Below are 22,622 nucleotides of genomic sequence, written 5' to 3'. Positions count from 1 at the left end.
GAATGAACGGGAAAGATTCCTCAGTTCCAACTTTATCTCGGGGAGCAAACATAAGGTTTGGCACGTTATCGTTTTACTGACCAGGCTTCATTCCTCGTTGCCCTGTAGGATTCTTGCCTCAATCACCAGACAAGGAAAAATACAATGCAAGAGAGTTCCTCTCCTACAGAGTCTGAGTGCAGGAGATGGACAGTGCAGGCAAGTGAGGGGCCTGCAAGGAGAGCACTGAAAATGACTCGTCAGACGATGTTTTGTGAGGAAACAAACACACATTTTGAACATTTCTGAAGATGGGTCACAATTTTCAAAGTTCAGGGTGAATGTTTAAATTAAGTGAGTCCTCATCACACCTTTACTCATCGTGGTCCTCAAAGTGCAGTGACAACAGCCCAGAGAGCTGGGATGGAGATGCCCATCGGTTTGGATGGGCTGCAGAAGGAAGCAAGACTTGAGTCTGAGGACTGTAAATCCCAATCCCGATTTCCTGCAAATCACAGGGTGCCGGGCCCGTGTTTTTGTTTCTCCAGCTAAACAAGGCCAGGCTGGGTCACAGCAAGAACATTTTATTGTGCGAGGAGAAGTGTTTTCTTCCCGAGCACATGTGAATGCAGGAGCGTGAGAAAGACAGGGAAAAAAACCAGGATATGATTATGAAAGAACCCAACTATCCACCCAGGATTTACCTGTGCCACGCTGGGCATTGTCTGCCCTGCTACATGTGGCCTGCTCCGGGAGGGCTGGGGAGCCTCCACGTGCAGGGAAAAGGACTGGGATCCTGGAAGCAACATCCCTCTGCTAATAAGGCGCTCCACCTAAATTAATTAGCCCTGCCTTTCAACAGGCTTAATTAGGTGGGGCACCATCCAGTGCTGTTGTGGCTAGACGGCTTCCGGTCCTGGAGCTGGCTCATCCACAGCCCATCCAAGGACTCCTGATGCCAGAGCGGGGGCTCTGCCCGTGCCAGCCCCCAGAGGTGCCCAGTGCCCCTGCCCAGCTCTCCCAGCGCAGGTATCTGTGCAGCCCCACGTGCCCCACCGAAAACGCCTCCTGCCGAAACCGTGAGCCGCCTGACTTTCACAACAGCCCTGCGACAGGGGGAACTCCCCACACAGACCACAGCAACGATTTGAGTTCGGCAAAAAGGAAAAAACAACCCCCGAGGAGGAAAGGTGCAAAGCGCCAACCGTGCTCTGTGTCACTGCGGCTTCACCAGAGCTTTGCAAACCACACGCAGAAAGGATCTGCCCGGAATCCAGGTGTGACCTTCATCCACATACCCATCTGGAGCCACTAAATCAGGTTTTGAACTGGGTTAACTCGGACATAGTAAAACTTACGGCCTAAATAGTCTGTCAGGAGTGAAAGTCCTTTGTGGTGAAACAAATACTGGAGTAGGAAATGGAAGAGGAACCTCAGGGATGAATCCTGGAAGTTCAAAGTATGAGGCTGATCTACCTGAAAAGCTCCACTTGGCCACTGGCGTCAGGTGTAAAGACAAAGTTTATTAATAATCCTGAGCTCTTCACGAGCAGAATTATTCAGAAATGTTAAACAAGGGTCAGAACAAAGCCACCCACATCACCACAGCCGTGCAGAACAGCCACTGCTAAAATGTTAGACCTGCTTAAATCAGCTTTCTTGGCCCCTGGGAAGGTTAAAAGGTCACAACTTAACCCCAAATTGTCCTGCATTTCCTCTCAATTTAATTTCCTGAAGTTCTTCAAAATGAAAGTTAAGAATGTGGTTCCTGGAATCATCCCAACCATAATCCTTAGGAATTCTTTAAGACACATATCACCCTTTGTGTCTGCAGCCACGGAGAGACAGGACACAGAGTCATCCCTTACGTTTTGAGCCACCCTGCCAGATATTTTAATGATATTAATTATAAAATATAATTAAATGGTGTTTTTTTCATGGCTAAATGTAATTACTTGAAAGCATTATCCTTTAGAATGGAAGCTTAAAAAACTGATTTAGTTTGGAATTTTAATCTGTTTTCCTACAATAGAAATTTTATGTACCCAAGGGGTAAATAAATACCTGCTGATTTACCTCATTTGAACTCTCTGCCCTTATTTTGCCTCCCAAAGAAATGAGTGGGACTGTCAGCCCCGAGCTGATACCCAGAGATATCAGCACTGAGCAGAGTCACCCAAGAATGTAGCCTGTTGCAAAAAATGGGCTGTTTGGACACATTTCAGTTCAGAAAGGACATTGAGGGGCTGGAGCGGGTCCAGAGAAGAGCAACAAGGCTGGAGAAGGGACTGGAGCACAAGCCCTGTGGGGAGAGGCTGAGGGAGCTGGGGGTGTTCAGCCTGGAGAAGAGGAGGCTCAGAGGTGACCTCAGCACTGTCTGGAACTGCCTGAAGGGAAGTTCTGGCCAGGTGGGGGTTGGTCTCTTCTCCCAGGCACTCAGCAATAGGACAAGGGGGCACGATGGGCTCAAGCTCTGCCAGGGGAAATTGAAGTTGGAGATCAGGAAGAAATTCGTTGCAGAGAGAGTGCTCAGGGATTGGAATGGGCTGCCCAGAGAAGGGGTGGATTCCCCATCCCTGGAGATTTTTAAACACAGATTGGCCGTGGCACTGAGTGCCATGATCTGGTAAAGGGACTGGAGTTGGACCAAGGGTTGGACTTGATGATCTTGGAGGTCTTTTCCAACCCAATCGATTCTATGATTCTATGATTCTATGATTTGGTTGTGCTGTGCTGCTGTGAGTCACCCCTATCTCTGATCTGCCCTTGCACCGCCGGACACTGGGGGAAGTCGGGGTGTTGCTCACTGAGGGCCAGAGAGCACAACCAGCACAAAGAGCTTCAACTATCTCAAAGCACAGGCAATTAAAAAAGCTTTTTCTTAATACATTGGCCCTCTTTTGAAAAGGTGGAATGCCTCAGGTGTGAAGCCAGTGGCCAGACAGCTCTGTGGTGGCACCCTGGGACGTGTGGAGTCGCCTTTTGTCCGTCCACACGCTGTGGCTGCGAACGCTCCGAGTGAGCCCCGAGTCCCTGCACTCAGACTCCTGAGGCTGCAGGGCCTGACAGCAGAGCAAAAACAGCAGAGCTAAAACATCCCCTGTGCTCATCATCTGTATGAATCTCCCACAGCACAGTTTCAGCTGCTCGTGCTGTGACTCACTGTGCTTCATGTTTACCAGAGTGCACGTACAGCCTTTTAGAATAATATGTTTAAAATCACACAGCCAAGTCCCACGGGGAACAGGGTGGGGAGGAAGAGGGAGATGTCAGGATCCTCCAAACCAGCATCATTTGTTTTGACAGCTTTTACTATTCCATATTAATCCTTCCATGTGCTGAGCTGCTCTGCATCCCTGTGTCACCTGCAGGCTGAGGCCATCACACCCCAGTCATCACTTCTGAAAAGGTGTGTTTGGGACATGGGGCACAACCAGACCATACTGTCCTCAATATTGCCAGAGGGACAACATCAGAGTCATTTCCTGGTTATCCATAATGAGAAACTGGTATTATAGAACACCAGGTAATGCTTTATTTGTAGGCCTTTTTCTTTATCTGGATCATTTCAGCCGAAAGATCATTAAACCTGGAGGTCTGAGTCTTGTGTGACTTCCTGTACCTGGTTCTGACCCAAATCAGGCTGTTCACACTGGAGAGATGCCTTGAAGGGACAGATGGGGATAAACTTGACCCCAGCAACAACAAGCAGACTTGGAAGTGTAATCACTGCCCAAATGGCTACAACCAGCAGAGGTAAGAACAGCCTTTCACTCTCAAAATCCACTTAATTAAAGCCTCAAAATACATTTATTTAAGCACCTCAATCTGAGTTCAAGAAAATCAAAATGTCAGCATTAAAGGCACCCCTTATTAACAAGCTCAGTTCAAATATCAGATTAAATGGACGTGGAAATGGAAATGTTCCCCACTGAAGGTCAGCTGTGGGCTGGCCTGCTGTGGATTATTCCAGAGGTTGGTTTTCCTGCTCTAAGTGTTATGTTTTGTGGCACCTTTCACTCTTTCTCACATTTAGCAGCATATCAGAGGCACCTCATGTTAGCCCTGGCACTGTCATTCACACTGTCATTCATTCTGGGCAATAAATTCGGTGAAATTCAGACAATTTCTGTGAAACATCTGATTTCAGGCAGCACACAAGTTTCCACTGGAGGCAAAGTGCAGTGAGAGCCTTTCTAGCAGCGAGCTGAGCAGACCACACTTGGATGTGGGACAAAGGGTGGCTCAGGGGGAGCAGCTGCTGCTGAAAAATGTGGTGTGAGCAGCATCTCTGCTTGGGTTTCACTTTCTTCCTCCTGATCTATGGGGTGTGAGCAGCAGCTCTTCGGCTTTCACCTGGACAGGACGTTCCCACTGGAAGGGACTGGAAGAGTTTCAAAGTTTCCTGCAATAGGGTTGAAACCCAGGAAGCTGCAAACACTTTGTGACATTTCAGCAACAGGAATTTGGGGAAATCCCCTGCCCAAGGAACTGGAATCCAGCTGAAGACCCAGCACACAGATCTGACCAGGAGCTGGTGGGGACCATGTCCATAAAGTATTACTGCAAAACCAGAAAACACTCCAGTTACCCTGGAAATTCGTGTCTGGATTTCTCTTCTTCAAGAAGACCTTTTGGAGGAAAAAAGGGAGGAAAACATTTCACAGCTGCCAAATGCCAGCAAGGTCCCTTTCCAACAAACCCTGCACTTGTGTATGTTTACTTCTTGGAATCTTTGCTGGCAGGACTGGCCCCAGGCTGTGCTCAGCACAGGGGGTGACAGTCCCCACAGAACAGACAGTTATCCCACATCCTCTCTGGCTGTCCCAGATCCAAACGTCCTGTACTCCAGTCAGCAACAGCAGGGCCAGGATTTCAGGACAATTCTCATGAAACTCAGATGGGGAAGGAGGCAGGAGGGAGGAAAGGGGAGCAGGAAGACAGGCTGGCTTTTCCACTTCTCAGAAAACACCAGTTTTTCAGAGAACACAGAGGTTGCTCTGCCCATCTCCTGCTCTTGTCAACCTAATATATGGTATTTAAAGCAAAATACATTGCTTGTAAAATGTGACATTTTAGAGCCATTTATGTATTAAGTGCTAAGCTTGTAAAACTCCCCTAATCACATGTTTGTGACATGAAAGGTCTAACTGGATTCAGCCCACTTTAAATGAAAACACTGGAGTGTCTGGAATATGCTCCAAGGGACCTGGCAAGCTGGATCCAAAGCTTCACTTCCAGTGCCTGGAACCTGCAGTCCTTTAGGTACAAGGCAAAAATGTCTGTTGAAAAAACCTTTTGAAGAGTGTGAAGGTGGGGTAGAGGAGTTTAGTCTGAACAGATGATTAATTTCCTCTTGGAAAGGTGTATTTACGACAGCAGGATATTTATACTGGAATATCTGCATTAAAAAGCAGGATACTCATACTGGAATATCTGCATTAAAATGCATAGTTCCTTTAAACTGAGATTTAACTATGTAATTCCTCAGTACTGAACAGTAATTGCTGATCCTGGCTCAACAGAACCCAGTGCTGACCTGGGGGCTGATTCTGCTCCTGGCTGGTGGTTTCACTGGCCTTCCACAGGCACAGAACTGAGCACAAAATCAAGACATTAATTGTCTAATCAACACCCTGCAAGATTCTGGGTTTTTTTTCCTCTTATTTTAAATTCTGAATTCCTAAAATGATTAAGTGCCTGGAATGCACACCAAAGCCAATCAGTGATACCTTTAGGTGTGAAAATATCCCACAGGGTCAGGCTTATTTAGATGTTTTAAAGGCTATTGCTTAAAAAAATTACATCTTTATAATACTATACATTTCCATGGAACTGAATGAACTTTGAACAAACTGAAATGTTTGATTAAGAACCATTAATAATTAACAGTTGTTTCCTGCCTGGCAAAAAAGTACTGAATTATACCATCCTCAAGACTGTCATTTACTTCTTAGAGAAAACAATATCCCAATAAAATGTTTCGTTAACTCAGTGCAACATTCTTGCCCAGTTGCACAATGACCTGATGCTTGCATTAATTAGCACACCATGCTTGACTACAGAAATCATTTTTAGCTAATCAGGAGATGAAAAGATACTGATGATAAACCCAGAAGGTTTCTGGGTGATCTGAACATCGAAACAATCAAAATGGTCATTGTTCAGTAGCACTGTTGGCAACTGGTGAGTCTGAACCACGTCAGGATGGATGGAATTCTGCTTGGGAAGAGAGGGAAAAGTGCATGAGCAATCCTTTAGTCCCTCTTTTAATTCTACCAAATTATATATTGATTCTGAAAGCTCCTGAAAGTTTTAATGATTACAACTGTTATAATAGTAAAGTCTGGTGGGCACAATGTCACTACAGAGGGCAGAGAATTCCAATTCTGTCCTTCAGGGCCAGATATGACCCTCCAAATTGGACCTAATCCTGCTCCCACCAAGACTAAGAATTACAAAAATTATTCAGGAATTCCTGCCCAACTACAAACCAAATGATGTGAACCTCTGTGTGTGACTCTCCAAACTGGACCTAAACCTGCTCCCACCAAGACTAAGAATTACAAAAAAGTATTCAGGAATTCCTGCCCAACTACAAACCAAATGATGTGAACCTCTGTGTATGACCCTCCAAACTGGACCTAAACCTGCTCCCACCAAGACTAAGAATTACAAAAATTATTCAGGAATTCCTGCCCAACTACAAAAAAATAATGTGAACCTCTGTGTGTGACTCTCCAAACTGGACCTAAACCTGCTCCCACCAAGACTAAGAATTACAAAAAAATATTCAGGAATTCCTGCCCAACTACAAACCAAATGATGTGAACCTCTGTGTGTGACTCTCCAAACTGGACCTAATCCTGCTCCTACCAAGACTAAGAATTACAAAAAAGTATTCAGGAATTCCTGCCCAACTACAAACCAAATGATGTGAACCTCTGTGTATGACCCTCCAAGCTGGACCTAATCCTGCTCCCACCAAGACTAATAATTACAAAAAAGTATTCAGGAATTCCTGCCCAACTACAAACCAAATGATGTGAACCTCTGTGTATGACCCTCCAAACTGGACCTAAACCTGCTCCCACCAAGACTAAGAATTACAAAAAGTATTCAGGAATTCCTGCCCAACTACAAACCAAATGATTTGGCCCCTGAGCACCAAAACACAACATTATGAATACTTTTTAAAACACGAGAAGAAAGCAACTTACACTTGGAACCAGATCCTGCAGGAGGACAAAGTTTAGGACATTGAGACCACGCCAGGACAGGCTGATGGCTCTGGGAATGTCTCTGCATGGGGATGCAGATGCAGCCCCACAGTCCCATGGCCAGCTGTGGCCAGGACACGATGCTGCTGCCCTGAGGCAGGAAGGACAAACATACAGAGCTCCTGTGGGGATGAGCTGGTGGGTGCTTTTGGGAAACCATTTCAGCTCCCTCTTGGCTGGAAAATGCTGAAGACATGGAAGCTGAAGGGGCTCAAAGCAGTGGGAAGAAGAAGAACCCTGTTCACCACTAAGGCATGCACGGACCATGCCCCACAACCTAAAAAAAATAACTCAGCCTGCCAGAAGTTTGGTTTGGGTGGTTTTGTTTGGTTTGGGCTGTTTTTTCGCTCTGATCCAGCACACATTTCTCCTTCTCATATGGAACTGATTCAGGGCGCTGAAGGCTGCGCTGTCAAAATCTCACCCACAGCAACTGTGCAGCAAACAAAAGGAACACAGATTGTATCGACTCTGATATTAGCAAGGGCAAAGCCTCATTGTCTCTGCAGAGGCCTGACGCAATCCAGCGGGATGGGAGTGAGCAGAGAACACGGAGCTGCCAGGGCTTGACCTGTGCTCCAGGAGCAGGGTGGATTTGGGGACACCATGGGATGGTGCCATTCCCAAGGTCTCTTCATTGCCACCTTGGGTCCACAGCTGTCTGGGCCATTCCAAAGGAACCCACCCACCAGACAGAGCCCTGTGAATAAACCATGACTGTTTCTATGGATTTATCCAGTGGGATCATCAGTGAAGTGACCACCTCAACAAAACCCCAGAGGTTTCACTCCCTGGCTGTTCTTCCAGAACACGTTGCTGCTGCTGTTAACACATACCTGCTCCTCTTGTCAAAGGAAAGGTGCTCCCTCCACCTGGCTGAGGAGACCATCTATGTGTGTCCTGGGATTCTCAGCTTGCAGCCCCTTTGGAGCCTCTGTCCAGAGCCATTCCTGACACTGGGAAAAGGGAACTGCACAGCTCAGAGCTGCCTCCAGCTCTGGTAGACCGGTATCTCCCACAGGGGATGAATGGTTGTCCTGACAGCCCAGGAGAGCCCAGCCTGCCTCAGGAATACAGCAGGACAGTGGGAGTGCACACAGGGAGTCCCGCTGGCATCCCTGCCCCAGCCACAGATGGCAGCTGGCCCCGGGGAGTGACAGGCTCCTGATGGCAGCAGCACGTGTAGCATCTTCATGTGACATCCACAGGTGGGGCGGAGGGGAAAACAGTTTTTATCCGTTGCTATGGAGTCATGATTAGCTTGTATGTCTTCAGAGCCTGCCGAGGAGAAATGAAGGCTATTTTCTTATATAGATGTCATGAAATGAATCCTTGCAGAATTTCGGGAGTCAAAGGCTAAGCAGGTTTGCCTGAATACCTTCTGTCACTCAGTACACAAATAAATCTAGTCGGGAGACCTAAAACCAGTGTCATTTTTCAGCCTGAGCTGATCACAAAAATTGCTCTTTAGTCTCATTTGGAGCCGTTTACGTGAACAGTAACATACCAAACGTGTGTTCAATAAAACACAGCCATTATCTTCGCAGAAAATGAGCCTTGGAAAATTAAGGGAAAACCCACCCCTACTGCAGAGCGCAGTGACTTCAGAAGAAACTTTTCCCTCATTCTCTCCAAACGCTAAAAGAAAACCTGATGTTCCTCTTTTAAAATGTGTCTGCCTCTAGGTCTTTGGCACAGGTCTGCCGATGGGAGGGCCGGCAATCTATTTAATGACTGCATTGACGTCAATAGCATAACTGAAATACTTACTAAGATGCATGAGTCCAACTTGCAGGGGGTGTGCGCTCGCAGGCGGGCGCAACACGCGGAGCGGACTCCCGGCAGGAATGAACTGCCCCCGGAGCGCCGGGAAGGGCCTCGGCGCTCCCCCCGCAGGCTCAGCCCCGCTCGCTTTTCCTGTAGGGAACTTTGGCACTTCCCTTGGAAACGCACTTCTCATCTCACAAGCAGCAAGAATCACTTCATCACTCCACAGCCCTCAGTCACGTCATTGAGCTGATTATCTATCTGATTTCTTTCACAGTTTTGTTGAGTTTCTGAATAATCTGCATCATCCTGGCACTGCAACCTTTAAAAATAATATGTGTGGGTGATAATATTTTCAGGTAAGTCGACAGCACCACTGAGTTTGCTGGGCACGCAAACAGTTACTCTTCAGGTCAGCTGCTTGGTAACACGTGGCTCCTCTGCACTCTTGTAAAGGTCCAAAGCACCACATCCACTTGACTTTTGAAAGTGCTCTCAAAATCAAAAGGTCAAATCTTCAGCCAAACTCACAGCAGATCAACAGAATTTCAAAATGAATTTCGTGTGTGCCCAGAGCCATTCTCTGCACGCCAGGCAGAGGGAGGGTGGTGCAAGAGCACCAGCTCCACACTAATTACCTGGGATTTATAGGTATTTGTAACCCAGAGCTGACTTTGATGCACACGGGCTCGTTAACTCCTACCAAAAGTTTGGGCTCTCATTAGCACAAGCACCAGCATTATCCAGTCTTTGTTTATGCTTTATACAAACGTTCGTGCACGGGTCTGTGTACATCTTACACCCACAGGAAAAATGAAAGAGTGCAAGTTTTGAGGTCGTGTAAAGGCATGTGAGAAGGGCAGACAAACGTGCAGATGTACAGGAAAGCAGAGGCCAAGGCACAAGCAAGAAAAACACCAATCCTTCACTCCCATCCCCAGGGAGGAATTTTAACCAAGCTGGAATCCCATGAGCCCTGGAAAGCCCATGTGTGCCATACCCCAAAGTGCTGCACCCCCAAGCCAAGGGCTGCAAGGGGGGGCAGGGTTTATTATATTGCTGGGTGTATAATTAATTGGGAGGACAGACTCTAATTATTCAGTGCTGAGAGTATCCAAGGGGCATTGCCTGCTGCTGAGAAGTCTCTGCAAATGCCTCAGATGTGCCACCTCCCCACTGTGTCCCTGGTCATTCAAGAGGCTTCTCACTCCCAGGTGTATCATGACTAGGAATGGTCTTTCTCCACAACCTCTGATGGGCAGGAAGGGGCTCAGGTACCTCAGAGCCCAAGGTGAGGGGATGGCATGAGGAATTGTGCTAGTCCAGCTAAAACCAGGCACACAACCACTGTCAAGGCAAGCAAACAGCACTGATCCTGTGCTAAGCTGAGAGAAAGAACGTGGTAAAATGTGAAAAAAATCCTTGGAATAACACAAAGGGAACAAAATAGATGGGGAAAAGTTTGTAGCAGAAAGAGTGGAAGAATAAGAGGCTTAGGCTGAAGGTGGCAACCAGTGAAAGATTATTCAATTCAGAGGGAAGATGGGTCAGTGAAGTCAACAAATGTGGAAGAACAAAACAAAGCAGGAATGGCCAGACTTGTTGCTGGTTAAAGATGTTACTAGTTGAATCAGATGGGTAGGAACTGCAGACCATTCAGGGGTGTCAGGGGAGGGGAGAGCTGAACAAAGAAGAGAAAGTGCTGATGGATTTGCTGAGCCCAAGGCAGCACAGAATCCCTGAGCTGGAAGGACCCACAAGGAACCATCCAGCCCAATCCATTCCCAGGAGTCACTCCCTGTGCCCCAGAGCATTATCCAAACACTCCTGGAGCTCTGACAGCCTTGGGGCTGTGCCCACTGCCCTGGGGAGCCTGGTCAGTGCCCACCACCCTCTGGGGGAAGAAGTTTCCCTGAGATCCAACCTGACTCTGCCCTGGCACAGCTCCAGCCATTCCCTGTGCCCTGTCCCTGCCCTGGCACAGCTCCAGCCATTCCCTGGGTGCTGTCCCTGCCCTGGCACAGCTCCAGCCATTCCCTGTGCCCTGTCCCTGCCCTGGCACAGCTCCAGCCATTCCCTGTGCCCTGTCCCTGCCCTGGCACAGCTCCAGCCATTCCCTGTGCCCTGTCCCTGCCCTGGCACAGCTCCAGCCATTCCCTGGGTGCTGTCCCTGCCCTGGCACAGCTCCAGCCATTCCCTGGGTGCTGTCCCTGGTCCCACACAGCAGAGATCAGTGCCTGCCCCTTCTCTGCCCCTCATGAGGAAGTTGTAACTGCAATGAGTTCTCCCCTCAAGGTCAACGAACATAACGGCGGCAGAGGTGGCATTTAAAGGGAACAAAAGGGGAAGAGGAGAAAGAAACTTCACAGCCACTTGTGTGCCAATGTGTTTGTGTCATTGTTTCTGTAAGGCCTGAGGAGGTGCTGGTAGCTCCCGTTCATGACCCCACGATGCTACACACCACAGCATTCCCATTATCCTCCCCGTGTGGAGTTCACCAGATAATTAAGGATTTACGTACTTTTTGCTACAGTTCCCTATTTCCTTGTTATGGATTCTTGGTTAATTCATAAAAGCGATTTTGTTCGTTCCTGTGATCTGCACTTATAACAAAATAACAGGAAAAATCTGCCAGATTTACTTCAGCTGATACCAAGGACAAAACACAGGATGTTCAATACATATTCCTCTTCCTACTCTGGCTGTGGTGACAAGGTTAAGAAAGCCCTGAAATTCACAGTGACACCAGCAGTGGCTTTCAAAGCACTTTGTCCCATGAAAAACCTGGCCAGAAGTTTTCACAGTTTCAAGAAAATGAAAGCAAAAAAGAATTTCCTCATTTTACTACAGCTCATTTATTTCACCACGGGCCTGGGTCCTCAGTGATGCAACACCAGCAGCAGATTTGGCTGCTCTGGGTTTGAAACAACGGACAAAGCCTGTAATATTCCAGCTGGAGTAAACAGCTGGCATGTGTTGCTTGCAGTGCAAATGCTGGATGGAATTTTTCTCCCTCCAGGGTAATTTTATTAATGCAGGCTCCTTTGCTTTAAACCCTGAGTTCTGCACTTCTCAGAACGGGATATAAATCACTCCCCTAATGACAAATAAGAGGAGACACACGGGACGTGCTCCCAGTGATGTCAATGCATTGTGGTAAATCCATGAATCAATGGGGGACAGGGGAGAGCTAAAATAAACGTCCAAGCTTTGCTGGTGAACCATCCTAGAGAACAGAAATCCATTTCTTTCCAAAACACATTCTTTTATCTAGAGGGATGTAACACAGCCTAGTCCCAATCAAAACATGACTGCTTCCTTCTGCAAAACTTTCAGGAAAAACTCGGCATCCTTTCAGCCACAGGAGCCATTGGCACAGAACTGGAAGTGTTCTGATAGGAAAATCTCTCCTTCCGTTCATAATTTCCACATCAGAAGCCATCAAGGGGAAAAAAAAGCTGAAAACACTGAAAAAAAATCCCTAAAAATCTCCATTTTTGCTGCATTTAAATGGAAAATTCCTTAGAAAGTAAAGGGTTATAGAATCATAGAATCATAGAATGGATTGGGTTGGAAAAGACCTCTGAGATCATCAAGTCCAACCCTTGGTCCAACTCCAGTCCCTTTACCAGATCATGGCACTCAGTGCCACGGCCAAGCTCAGCTGAAAAACCTCCAGGGATGGGGAATCCACCCCCTCTCTGGGCAGCCCATTCCAATCCCTGAGCACTCTTTCTGCAAAGAATTTTTTTCTCATCTCCAACTTCAATTTCCCCTGGCAGAGCTTGAGCCCATCGTGCCCCCTTGTCCTATTGCTGAGTGCCTGGGAGAAGAGACCAACCCCCACCTGGCCAGAACTTCCCTTCAGGCAGTTCCAGACAGTGCTGAGGTCACCTCTGAGCCTCCTCTTCTCCAGGCTGAACACCCCCAGCTCCCTCAGCCTCTCCCCACAGGGCTTGTGCTCCAGTCCCTTCTCCAGCCTCGTTGCTCTTCTCTGGCCCCGCTCCAGCCCCTCAATGTCCTTCCTGAGCTGAGGGGCCCAGAACTGAACACAACACTCAAGGTGTGGCCTCCCCAAGGCAGAGTCCAGGGAAAGGGTCACTGCCCTGGCCCTGCTGGCCACGCTAGTTTGGATCCAGGCCAGGATCCCATTGGCCTTCTTGGCCACCTGGGCACACTGGTGGCTCCTGTTGAGCTTCCTGTCCCTCAGTCCCCCCAGGTCCCTCTGCCTGGCTGCTCTCCAGCCACTCTGTGCCCAGCCTGGAGCGCTGCAGGGCTTGGGGTGGCCAAAGGGCAGGACCTGCACTTGGCCTTGTTGAACTCCATCCCACTGCAATCAGCCCATCTCTCAAGTCCATCCAGATCCCTCTGCAGAGCCCTCCTGCCTTCCAGCAGGTCGACACTCCCTCCCAACTTGGTGTCATCAGCAAATTTGCTGATGATGGACTCAATCCCCTCATCTAAATCATCAATAAAGATGTTAATTAAACAGGACTGGGCCCAACACAGACCCCTGGGGACACCACTGGGGACCAGCTGGATGCAGCTCCGTTCACCAGCACTCTCTGGGCCCAACCCTCCAGCCAGCTCTTAATCCAGGAGAGGGTACACTTGTCCAGGCCATGGGCTACCAGCTTTTCCAGGAGTATATTATGGGAGACAGAGTCAAAGGCCTTGCTGAAGTCCAGACAGACACACCCACAGCCTTCCCCTCATCCACCAGGTGGGTCACCTGATGGTAAAAAGAGATCAGGTTGGTCAGACAGGACCTGCCCCTCCTAAACCCCTCCTGGCTGGGTCTGATCCCTTGTCCATCCTGAAGGTGTTATGATTGTGAATAATGTCAATATTAGCTGCTTTCATGTAGGAAATATCAGAGTTTCCCATCAGTCTCAAAAATGTTTGCTCTTCCTACCTGCAGAGTGTGATGATTTAGTTAGAGTGCAATGATACAACTGACTTTTTGTTCTTTCATGGGAAGACTTCATGTAAAAGCAGTTAAGATTGATGGTTAAGAACCCATTTACTTGGGGAGCCAGGAATCCAGCCTTTGCAGGGTAACACAAAACCTGCTCTACAATTATGAGTATCAAACCCTTCAGCCCCAAAGGAATTCTCATGATTTCCCAGCATCAGAGGTTTGGGTTAGCTGAAAAGTAACAATTATCCTACAACTCCTGCTGGAAATACTGTAGAAAAATACCCCAAAGTGTTAAAAATTGAAAGCAAATTTTTCCACAGAAAATGTTAAGAAAATTAACTTAAATATTCCTGGAAGGGCATTCTCTCCTCATTATTAGATTCTGTAACTTATATAAACAGAGCTGTGGAAAGCTTATGAAATTTTCCATTATTTTTTCTTCACATGTGCACGAAATTTAAGTCTTGCTAAAACCAACTTCAAATGCAGTGAGGAATTGCATTCCTGCTAGTTCAGACTGCACGCTGTTCACAGACAGGGAGTGAAAGAGAAGCTTAAGATCGTGTTGGACAGTTTTGTTTCTGCATCACAGGTTTCCACATCCCATTAACAAGTTTGGAGGAACCTAAACTGGAAGTCCTCGGGACTCTACGTGTCCCCTGAGAATAAATAACACACAGCACAAAAGGAAATTATAGTTATTCAGGCTTCACAGGCTATAAAAATTAAGCTTTATTAGCCCCTCCAAGCACGTAATTATTGGAAAGGCTGAGATTAAACCTTACAGATGGGCACTGCTCCAAATCTTATCTCCTTCATTGCGGGAGCAACCTTTGAATCAGCGCAAGTAGGGCCAGCTCTGACCCTGAGTGGGGTCCAACAGGCCCTTGGCACTGCATGGCTACACCAGGGGTTAAAATAAAGCAGCCTGGCTAAGTCAGCAGCAGCTGCCTCTGCTCCTCATCCTCAGTGTCTCTCCCTGCCTGAGCAGCCCCCACATCGTGCCCACCCCACCCTGCCCTGGTGCTGAGCCCCCTCGGGGGTCACCCAGCAGGAAGCAGAGGAAGTTGCACCTGAGGAGGGTTTTGGGGATTGCCATTTTTACACAGATCACATGGAAACAAACTGAAATAAACAGGATAAAAAAAAATACAGCTGTGTCTGAGCCTGTTCAAGGCTCGTGGGCTGGGGCTTGTCCAGGCCTGTGCACACAGGGACTCAGAGAGCAGCAGTCAGTGTGGCCATGACTATCAAACCAAAATCATGTTCATCTCCTGAGCTAATATACAAGACAAACCCCAAACCAAACCATTAAAAAACTAACAATATTTTGAGCCTGAAGGTTCTCCCATATTGGTTTTGCAGGATTAACCCAGAAGAAGCTCTGTGAGCCCAGAATTGTACCAGGGAGGGGGCAGAGAAGCAGCTGTGAGTAAAACTGTGCAATAAGTGCCACCTGAGTTTGGCTTTGCAGGTGATTCCCAAAGTCCCACACGTACCTTGCAGGTTAACCCTGGAGACAGGTGGCTGACTCGTGGCTGGAGATCTCCTAAGAGGGATAAAGAATACTGTCAGTAAGTATTATTTTATCATTCCAAACCCTGATGGCAGTTCAAACTACCAACTCCCCAGTTAAAAACCCTTTGTCATTCTCACAAAGCAGCCCACAACACTTTACAGGGCTTTGCTGAGCAGTGTGGACGGATCTGTTAGGAAAGGCACACACACAAATGTTGGAAATGTGCCATCACCCCATGTGCAACTTCCTGCTGAAAGTCTGAGCAACTTTCTGCTCAAAATACACCTGGAAGTCAGCAAGGGGCTGTCTTGGTGACTGAAAGGGTCAGTGGCTTCCCCAGGGTCAAGGCCTTCTCCCAGAAAACTTATCCCTACAGAGTCTGGAATGGGCTCTGAAGTGATGTCAAATTGCTGCAAGGCAATGCCACAGGTAAGGTCAGAAATGTGTCTTTAAACCCTACAGGTAACATTTGAATTGCTCCTGAAGTGAGTAAGAAGATGCTGCAGTCACCAGTGTTAAGCTCAGAAACAGCTGAAGGACACTTTTTTTTTTGACTGGGAGCAACAATTTCATGAGCAAAGCTTGGATTTCAGAAAGACCAACAGCTATTTGAAAAAGTGGTTCAAGTCAAGCCAAGAGGGTCTGACTGGAAAAAGGTGCAGTATCTCTCCAAATGTCAACATAGTTCCCTGTGAGACTTGCCAAATAAAACTGTTAATTTTTCAAGCTGAAACCATCATCAGAGAATTCTTTCTTAAAGGAGTTACAAAGAGTTGACACCAAAATCAAGATACTTCAGTTTGGATTGAAGGCAGCACTTCAGGCTGACCAAAAATGAAACTTTGGGCTTCTGCTTCCCTAAGAAGTTTCGGATACATTTTAACTGCAGCCAGATTTCCCCACGCTCTCCTCACCAGCCTCCTAACCCCAATTTTTTCAGTCAGCCACTGAACTGAAACATCCATTATTCGCCAGCTCTCCTTTGAAGCTAAAATCAAAGCAGGCGAGCGGCTCAATTCTGCTGCAATTGTAGCTCCGGGGGGTTCTTCAGAAGTGCTCCGGGAAGGCCTGGCTGCCCAGGTGAGATCTCTGGGAGCAGAACGCAGCTCCAGTCCTGCTTCCACCCTCAGTGCTGCCCTCCTGACCCGCCGGCAGCGCTGGGCAGCCTGGGCTCCACAGCCCGCTCCCACCAGCAGGCTCCCTGCGCTTCCAAAGGCTTGGCTGTTGCGCAGGGATGTGCAGGACCCAGATTCTTCGAAGAGTTCAGCACAGGGCACACACTTCTCTGCAAATCTGCCCCGACCTGCCTCTGCTGAGCCTTTGAAAAGGCAAATCTTGAAATCTCTCAAAAACAGAAACTCCCCAAGAGGGACACCGCGCCGCGGCTGCAGCGCTCCCAGTATCGGGGCAGACGCGCTCCAGGTATCTCCAAACCCTGCGCTGCACAGACATGCCTTGGAGGGGCAGGGAGGGATAACTGCGAGTCAGGAGGGTATTCCCCGCTCCAGAGCCTGCACAGGGAACGGCACCGCTCCCGGCACCTGAACGGCACCGCTCCTGGCACCCAAACGGCACCGCTCCTAACACCCAAACGGCACTGCTCCCAGTACCCAAACTGCACCGCTCCTAACACCCAAACGGCACTGCTCCCAGTACCCAAACGGCACCGTTCCTGACACCCAAACGGCACTGCTCCCAGTACCTGAACGGCACCGCTCCTGGCACCCAAACGGCACCGCTCTTGGCACCCAAACGGCACTGCTCCTAACACCCAAACGGCACTGCTCCCAGTACCTGAACGGCACCGCTCCTAACACCCAAACGGCACTGCTCCTAACACCCAAACAGCACTGCTCCCAGTACCTGAACGGCACTGCTCTTGGCACCCGAATGGCACCACTCCTGGCACCCGAATGGCACTGCTCCTGGCATCCTCACAGTTATGTTCTGGCCATGCCCATCCTGCTTTTTGTGGCAACCAGGGCACAGAGACCAAGAGGTCTGGGTTTTGACTGTCCCTTCTTGGCCACCACCACTCCACTGGAGCGTTCACAGCTCCTGCTTCCCACTCCTTCCCTCTTGCCTGCGGGTATTGCGGAGCAGGCGCCGGATGCTTTCTGACCATGGCCTGGGCCACAATTGCCAAACCCCGGCACTCCAATCCCATTAATCACACTCTCCTCTTTTCCAATCAGGAAACTGCCTTAAGAACCCTGACGTTAAAGTCCAAAAAATATGACTGTTGGTTGTTGTTTTTTTTCCCCTCCAGCCCTTAACATTCATATTTTCCAGCAAATATCCTCTTTTTTCTTTCTCAGGCCAGAATGGGTGGAGGAGGAGGAAGAAAGAGGGGAGAGGAGGGGTTAAAGAAAAGCTGAGATTCTCATGATCCCCAGTGCAGAAGCTGAAGTAAAATATCACATATCATGAGACATATGATAAAATCATGAGCTGGCAGCACGGCTGTGACCCAGCAGAGCTGTTTGGAAACTGTGCAGGAAACTCCCCAGCGCCTGGAAGCACATTCTGCCATGGATTGGGATGTTTGGCATATAATGGTTTAAACATTTAATGGCTTTTGCTTTGGCTGGGCAAATGATTTCAAACCTCAGTCAAATCTGGGAATGTTTTCAAAAGGACACTGTAAGATGCCTGTGTGTCCTACAGGTTACGCCCTCGCTTCCTTCCGGCCCCAATTTCAGATTCCTCATTAGGAACTGCTGAAATGCTCGAGCTGTTCAAAAAAGCAAATAAGCTTTAAAAAAAAGGAATCTATTTCAGCCATCTGTTTTTCTATTAACCTCCATCTTGGAATGTGGCAGTTCCTTCCCATCAAAATTTGTGAACGGAAATCAACAGGAGGAAAGCCAGGATAAAACACTGGGCTTGATGTAAAAGACAAGGCTGTGTTGGAAGGAGGAATGCGGAGTGGGCACCCAGGTGATGCCACTCACACCTGCAGCAGGGAGGCAAGACCATGGTGTTCCTCTGGAATGGGTTCCTGCCCCTCATCCTTCCCTGCTGGAGCCAGTGGGATGCTTGGAGCGAACAGTGCCTGCCAGTCCCAGGGTGGGATGGGTGGGATCGGTGGAACGGGGGGATCAGTGGGACGGGGGGATCAGTGGGACGGGGGGATCAGTGGCATGGAGGAATCAGTGGGATGGGGATCAGTGGGATGAGGGGATCAGTGGGATGGGGGTGATCAGTGGGATGGGTGGGATGAGTGGGATCAGTGGGATGAGTGGGATGGGTGGGATCATTACGGTGGGTGGGATCAGTGGGGTGGGTGGGGTCACTGGGATGGGTGGGATCAGTGGGATGGAGGAATCAGTGGGATGGGGGATCAGTGGGATGGGTGAGATCAGTGGAATGGAGGAATCAGTGGGAAGGGGGGATCAGTGGGATGGGTGGGATGAGTGGGATGGGTGGGATGGGTGGGATCCATGGGATGGGGGGTCAGTGGAATGGGTGGGTGTGCCAGTTGCATTGCCAGGAATGAATGATGCCTCTCCTGGGGCAAAGCAGGCCAGCAGATGACAGTGAGTGGCTCAGGAGAAACAGCCAGGGGGAAACGGTGGCTCTGGGCAGAGGTGAAAAAGGGTTTGTTTGGCTTCTCCTGTTCAGCAGCTGTAAAACCCAACATGCTCCTCCTGAGTGCATCAGCTGCCCCACTCAGAGCAGTCTGTGCCCAGGGAAGTGCTGTGGGATCCCTGGCTGCAGATGGCACAGGACAGCACTTGGGGCAGCCCCGCGGAGCAGAGTGCAGGACACTGCTGCCTGTCCTGCCAGGAAATCCTGGGAGTCCCCAGAGCATCATGCCTGGGGAGTCCATCCTGGGCATCCACCCTGTGGCCATGAGTGACTCTCACTGTAAAACTGATGGAAATGCTGGGCAGAACCACGGCTTGAGTGGACAGCGATGGTGCCTCTGCTCCCAGCTGGGCACCCAAGGAATGCCAACAACAGCCCAGGTGGTGCAATGAGGCAGAACATGGAATTGTTCAGGTTGGAAGAGACCTCCAAGATCACTGAGTCCAACCCAGCACTGCCAAGGCCACCATTAATCCACATCCCCAGGTGACACATCCATAAATCCCCCAAGGTCAGGGGCTCCACCCCTGCCCTGGGCAGCTGTGCCAGGGATGGACAACCATTTATGTGAAGAAATTCATCCTGATATTCAAATAAACGTGCCCTGGCCCAGCCTGAGGCTGTTCCCTCTGCTCCTGTCCCTGTGCCCTGGGGCACAACCCGATACACCCCCGGCTCCCCCTCCTGGCAGGGATTGCAGAGCCAGAAGGTTCCCCTGAGCCTCCTTTTCTCCAGGCTGAGCCCCCCCCAGCTCCCTCAGCCCCTCCTGCTGCTCCAGCCCCTTTCCAGCTCCCTCAGCTCCTTCCCAGCTCCCTCAGCCCCTCCTGCTGCTCCAGCCCCTTCCCAGCTCCCTCAGCCCCTTCCCAGCTCCCTCAGCCCCTCCTGCTGCTCCAGCCCCTTCCCAGCTCCCTCAGCCCCTCCTGCTGCTCCAGTCCATTCCCAGCTCCCTCAGCCCCTCCTGCTGCTCCAGCCCCTTCCCAGCTCCCTCAGCCCCTCTTGCTGCTCCAGTCCCTTCCCAGTTCTCTCAGCCCCTCCTGCTGCTCCAGCCCCTTCCCAGCTCCCTCAGCCCCTCCTGCTGCTCCAGTCCATTCCCAGCTCCCTCAGTCCCTCCTGCTGCTCCAGTCCATTCCCAGCTCCCTCAGCCCCTCCTGCTGCTCCAGCCCCTTCCCAGCTCCCTCAGCCCCTTCCCAGCTCCCTCAGCCCCTCCTGCTGCTCCAGCCCCTTCCCAGCTCCCTCAGCCCCTCCTGCTGCTCCAGTCCATTCCCAGCTCCCTCAGCCCCTCCTGCTGCTCCAGCCCCTTCCCAGCTCCCTCAGCCCCTCCTGCTGCTCCAGCCCCTTCCCAGCTCCCTCAGCCCCTCCTGCTGCTCCAGTCCATTCCCAGCTCCCTCAGCCCCTCCTGCTGCTCCAGTCCATTCCCAGCTCCCTCAGCCCCTCCTGCTGCTCCAGCCCCTTCCCAGCTCCCTCAGCCCCTCCTGCTGCTCCAGCCCCTTTCCAGCTCCCTCAGCCCCTTCCCAGCTCCCTCAGCCCCTCCTGCTGCTCCAGTCCATTCCCAGCTCCCTCAGCCCCTCCTGCTGCTCCAGTCCATTCCCAGCTCCCTCAGCCCCTCCTGCTGCTCCAGCCCCTTCCCAGCTCCCTCAGCCCCTCCTGCTGCTCCAGCCCCTTTCCAGCTCCCTCAGCCCCTTCCCAGCTCCCTCAGCCCCTCCTGCTGCTCCAGTCCCTTTCCCAGCTTTGTTCCCTGACCTGGACACACTCCAGCACCTCAATGTCTTTTTTTTTTTTTTTTTTTGTGATGACGGGACATACAACTGAGCCCAAGATTGGAGGTGCACATTGGACAGAGAGCACAAAGCTGAAACACATCGCTCCGTGATGACATGAGGGGCTGAGGGGACGGAGGCCATGAGGGGACAGAAGCCATGAGGGGATGTGCACCATGAGGGGCTGAGGGGACAAGCACCATGAGGGGACAGGTGCCATGAGGGGCTGAAGGGCTGAGGGAAGGCCATGAGGAGATGGGTGCCATGAAAGGCTGAGGGGTTGGGTGCCATGAGGGGTTGAGGGGATGGAGGCCATGAGAGGCTGAGGGGATGGAGGCCATGAGGGGACAGGCACCATGAGGGGACAGGCACCATGAGGGGCTGAAGGGTCAGGCACCATGATGGGACAGGCGCCATGAGGAGTTGACAGGAAGGGTGCCATGAGGGGCTGAGGGGACAGGCAGCATGATGGGATGGGCGCCATGAAGGGCTGAAGGGTCGGGCACCATGAGGGGCTGAGGGGTCGGGCACCATGACAGGACAGGCACCATGAGGGGCTGAAGGGTCGGGCACCATGACGGGACAGGCACCATGAGGAGTTGAGGGGACGGGTGCCATGAGGCGCTGAGGGGACAGGCAGCATGATGGGATGGGCGCCATGAAGGGCTGAAGGGTCGGGCACCATGAGGGGCTGAGGGGTCGGGCACCATGACAGGACAGGCACCATGAGGGGCTGAAGGGTCGGGCACCATGACGGGACAGGCACCATGAGGAGTTGAGGGGACGGGTGCCATGAGGCGCTGAGGGGACAGGCAGCATGATGGGATGGGCGCCATGAAGGGCTGAAGGGTCGGGCACCATGAGGGGATGGGCACCATGATGGGACAGGCGCCATGAGGGTCTGAAGGGTCGGGCACCATGAGGGGCTGAGGGGTCGGGCACCATGAGAGGCTGAAGGGTCGGGCACCATGACGGGACAGGCACCATGAGGGGCTGAGGGGTCAGGCACCATGAGAGGCTGAAGGGTCGGGCACCATGACGGGACAGGCACCATGAGGGGCTGAGGGGTCGGGCACCATGACGGGACAGGCACCATGAGAGGCTGAAGGGTCGGGCACCATGACGGGACAGGCACCATGAGGGGCTGAGGGGTCGGGCACCATGACAGGACAGGCACCATGAGGGGCTGAGGGGTCGGGCACCATGAGGGGAGAGGCGATGGCGCCCCCTGGTGTCCCACACACGCACACCCACCATGGAGCGCCCTCAGGCCCCACCGGCTCCTTCTCCCTGCAAATTTAAAGAGGGCACTTAAAAAGGGAATTAAAAAGCCAGGCTTACTTGTTGGAGGTGCCGTGTAAGTTGGTGAGGAGCGTGAAGTTGTTCCTCACGCTTCTTAGGCTGGCCAGCACCTGAGGGAGACAAAACCGCAGCCGTCACCTTCTCCGCCTCAGAGCTCTAAAAAACATTTTTCTGAGGCCAATACGCCGCCAACTCACCTGGGCGAAAGGTGTGACGATCAGGTCGTCGCCGTGCCTAATAAAAAACGGAGAAATTGTATAAATGTCTGTCTGAATTCACTCTGAAGCAGAGAGAAATCCAGCTGGGGGAAGGAGCGTTTTCCTGAGGGGGTTTTCCTCACGCCACAGACACAGCCGGCGTGTGTTTAACACCACATAAAACCCTGCTCCGAATGGAAAGGGCACGGTGTACATCCAAAACAACCCGTCTGGAGCGAGCGTTGGGATTGGGAACGCCAGGCAATAAAAGCCAGGAAATTCAAAAGTGAGGGCTCTCAGCTCGCACCG

The 22,622-nt window shown here is 50.7% G+C and overlaps 1 protein-coding gene across 3 annotated transcripts in view; it reads right to left on the bottom strand.

Moving 5' to 3' along the window:
* PDE4B (phosphodiesterase 4B) overlaps positions 1–22,622 on the bottom strand; it is a 227,835-nt gene that overhangs the window by 46,759 nt on the left and 158,454 nt on the right. For all 3 annotated transcript variants that reach the window (XM_071564558.1, XM_071564559.1, XM_071564560.1), the window contains 3 exons: positions 22,314–22,350; positions 22,156–22,226; positions 15,447–15,496 (listed from right to left, as the gene is read on the bottom strand). In XM_071564558.1, the coding sequence (XP_071420659.1) occupies positions 15,447–15,496; positions 22,156–22,226; positions 22,314–22,350 (158 nt within the window). The remainder of the gene's footprint in view (positions 1–15,446; positions 15,497–22,155; positions 22,227–22,313; positions 22,351–22,622) is intronic.

Source organism: Pithys albifrons, chromosome 10 (assembly GCF_047495875.1).
Source record: "Pithys albifrons albifrons isolate INPA30051 chromosome 10, PitAlb_v1, whole genome shotgun sequence".
Lineage (NCBI taxonomy): Eukaryota > Metazoa > Chordata > Aves > Passeriformes > Thamnophilidae > Pithys > Pithys albifrons.
Note: the sequence above shows the minus strand (reverse complement) of the source record. Positions and strands in the feature narration are given on the sequence as shown.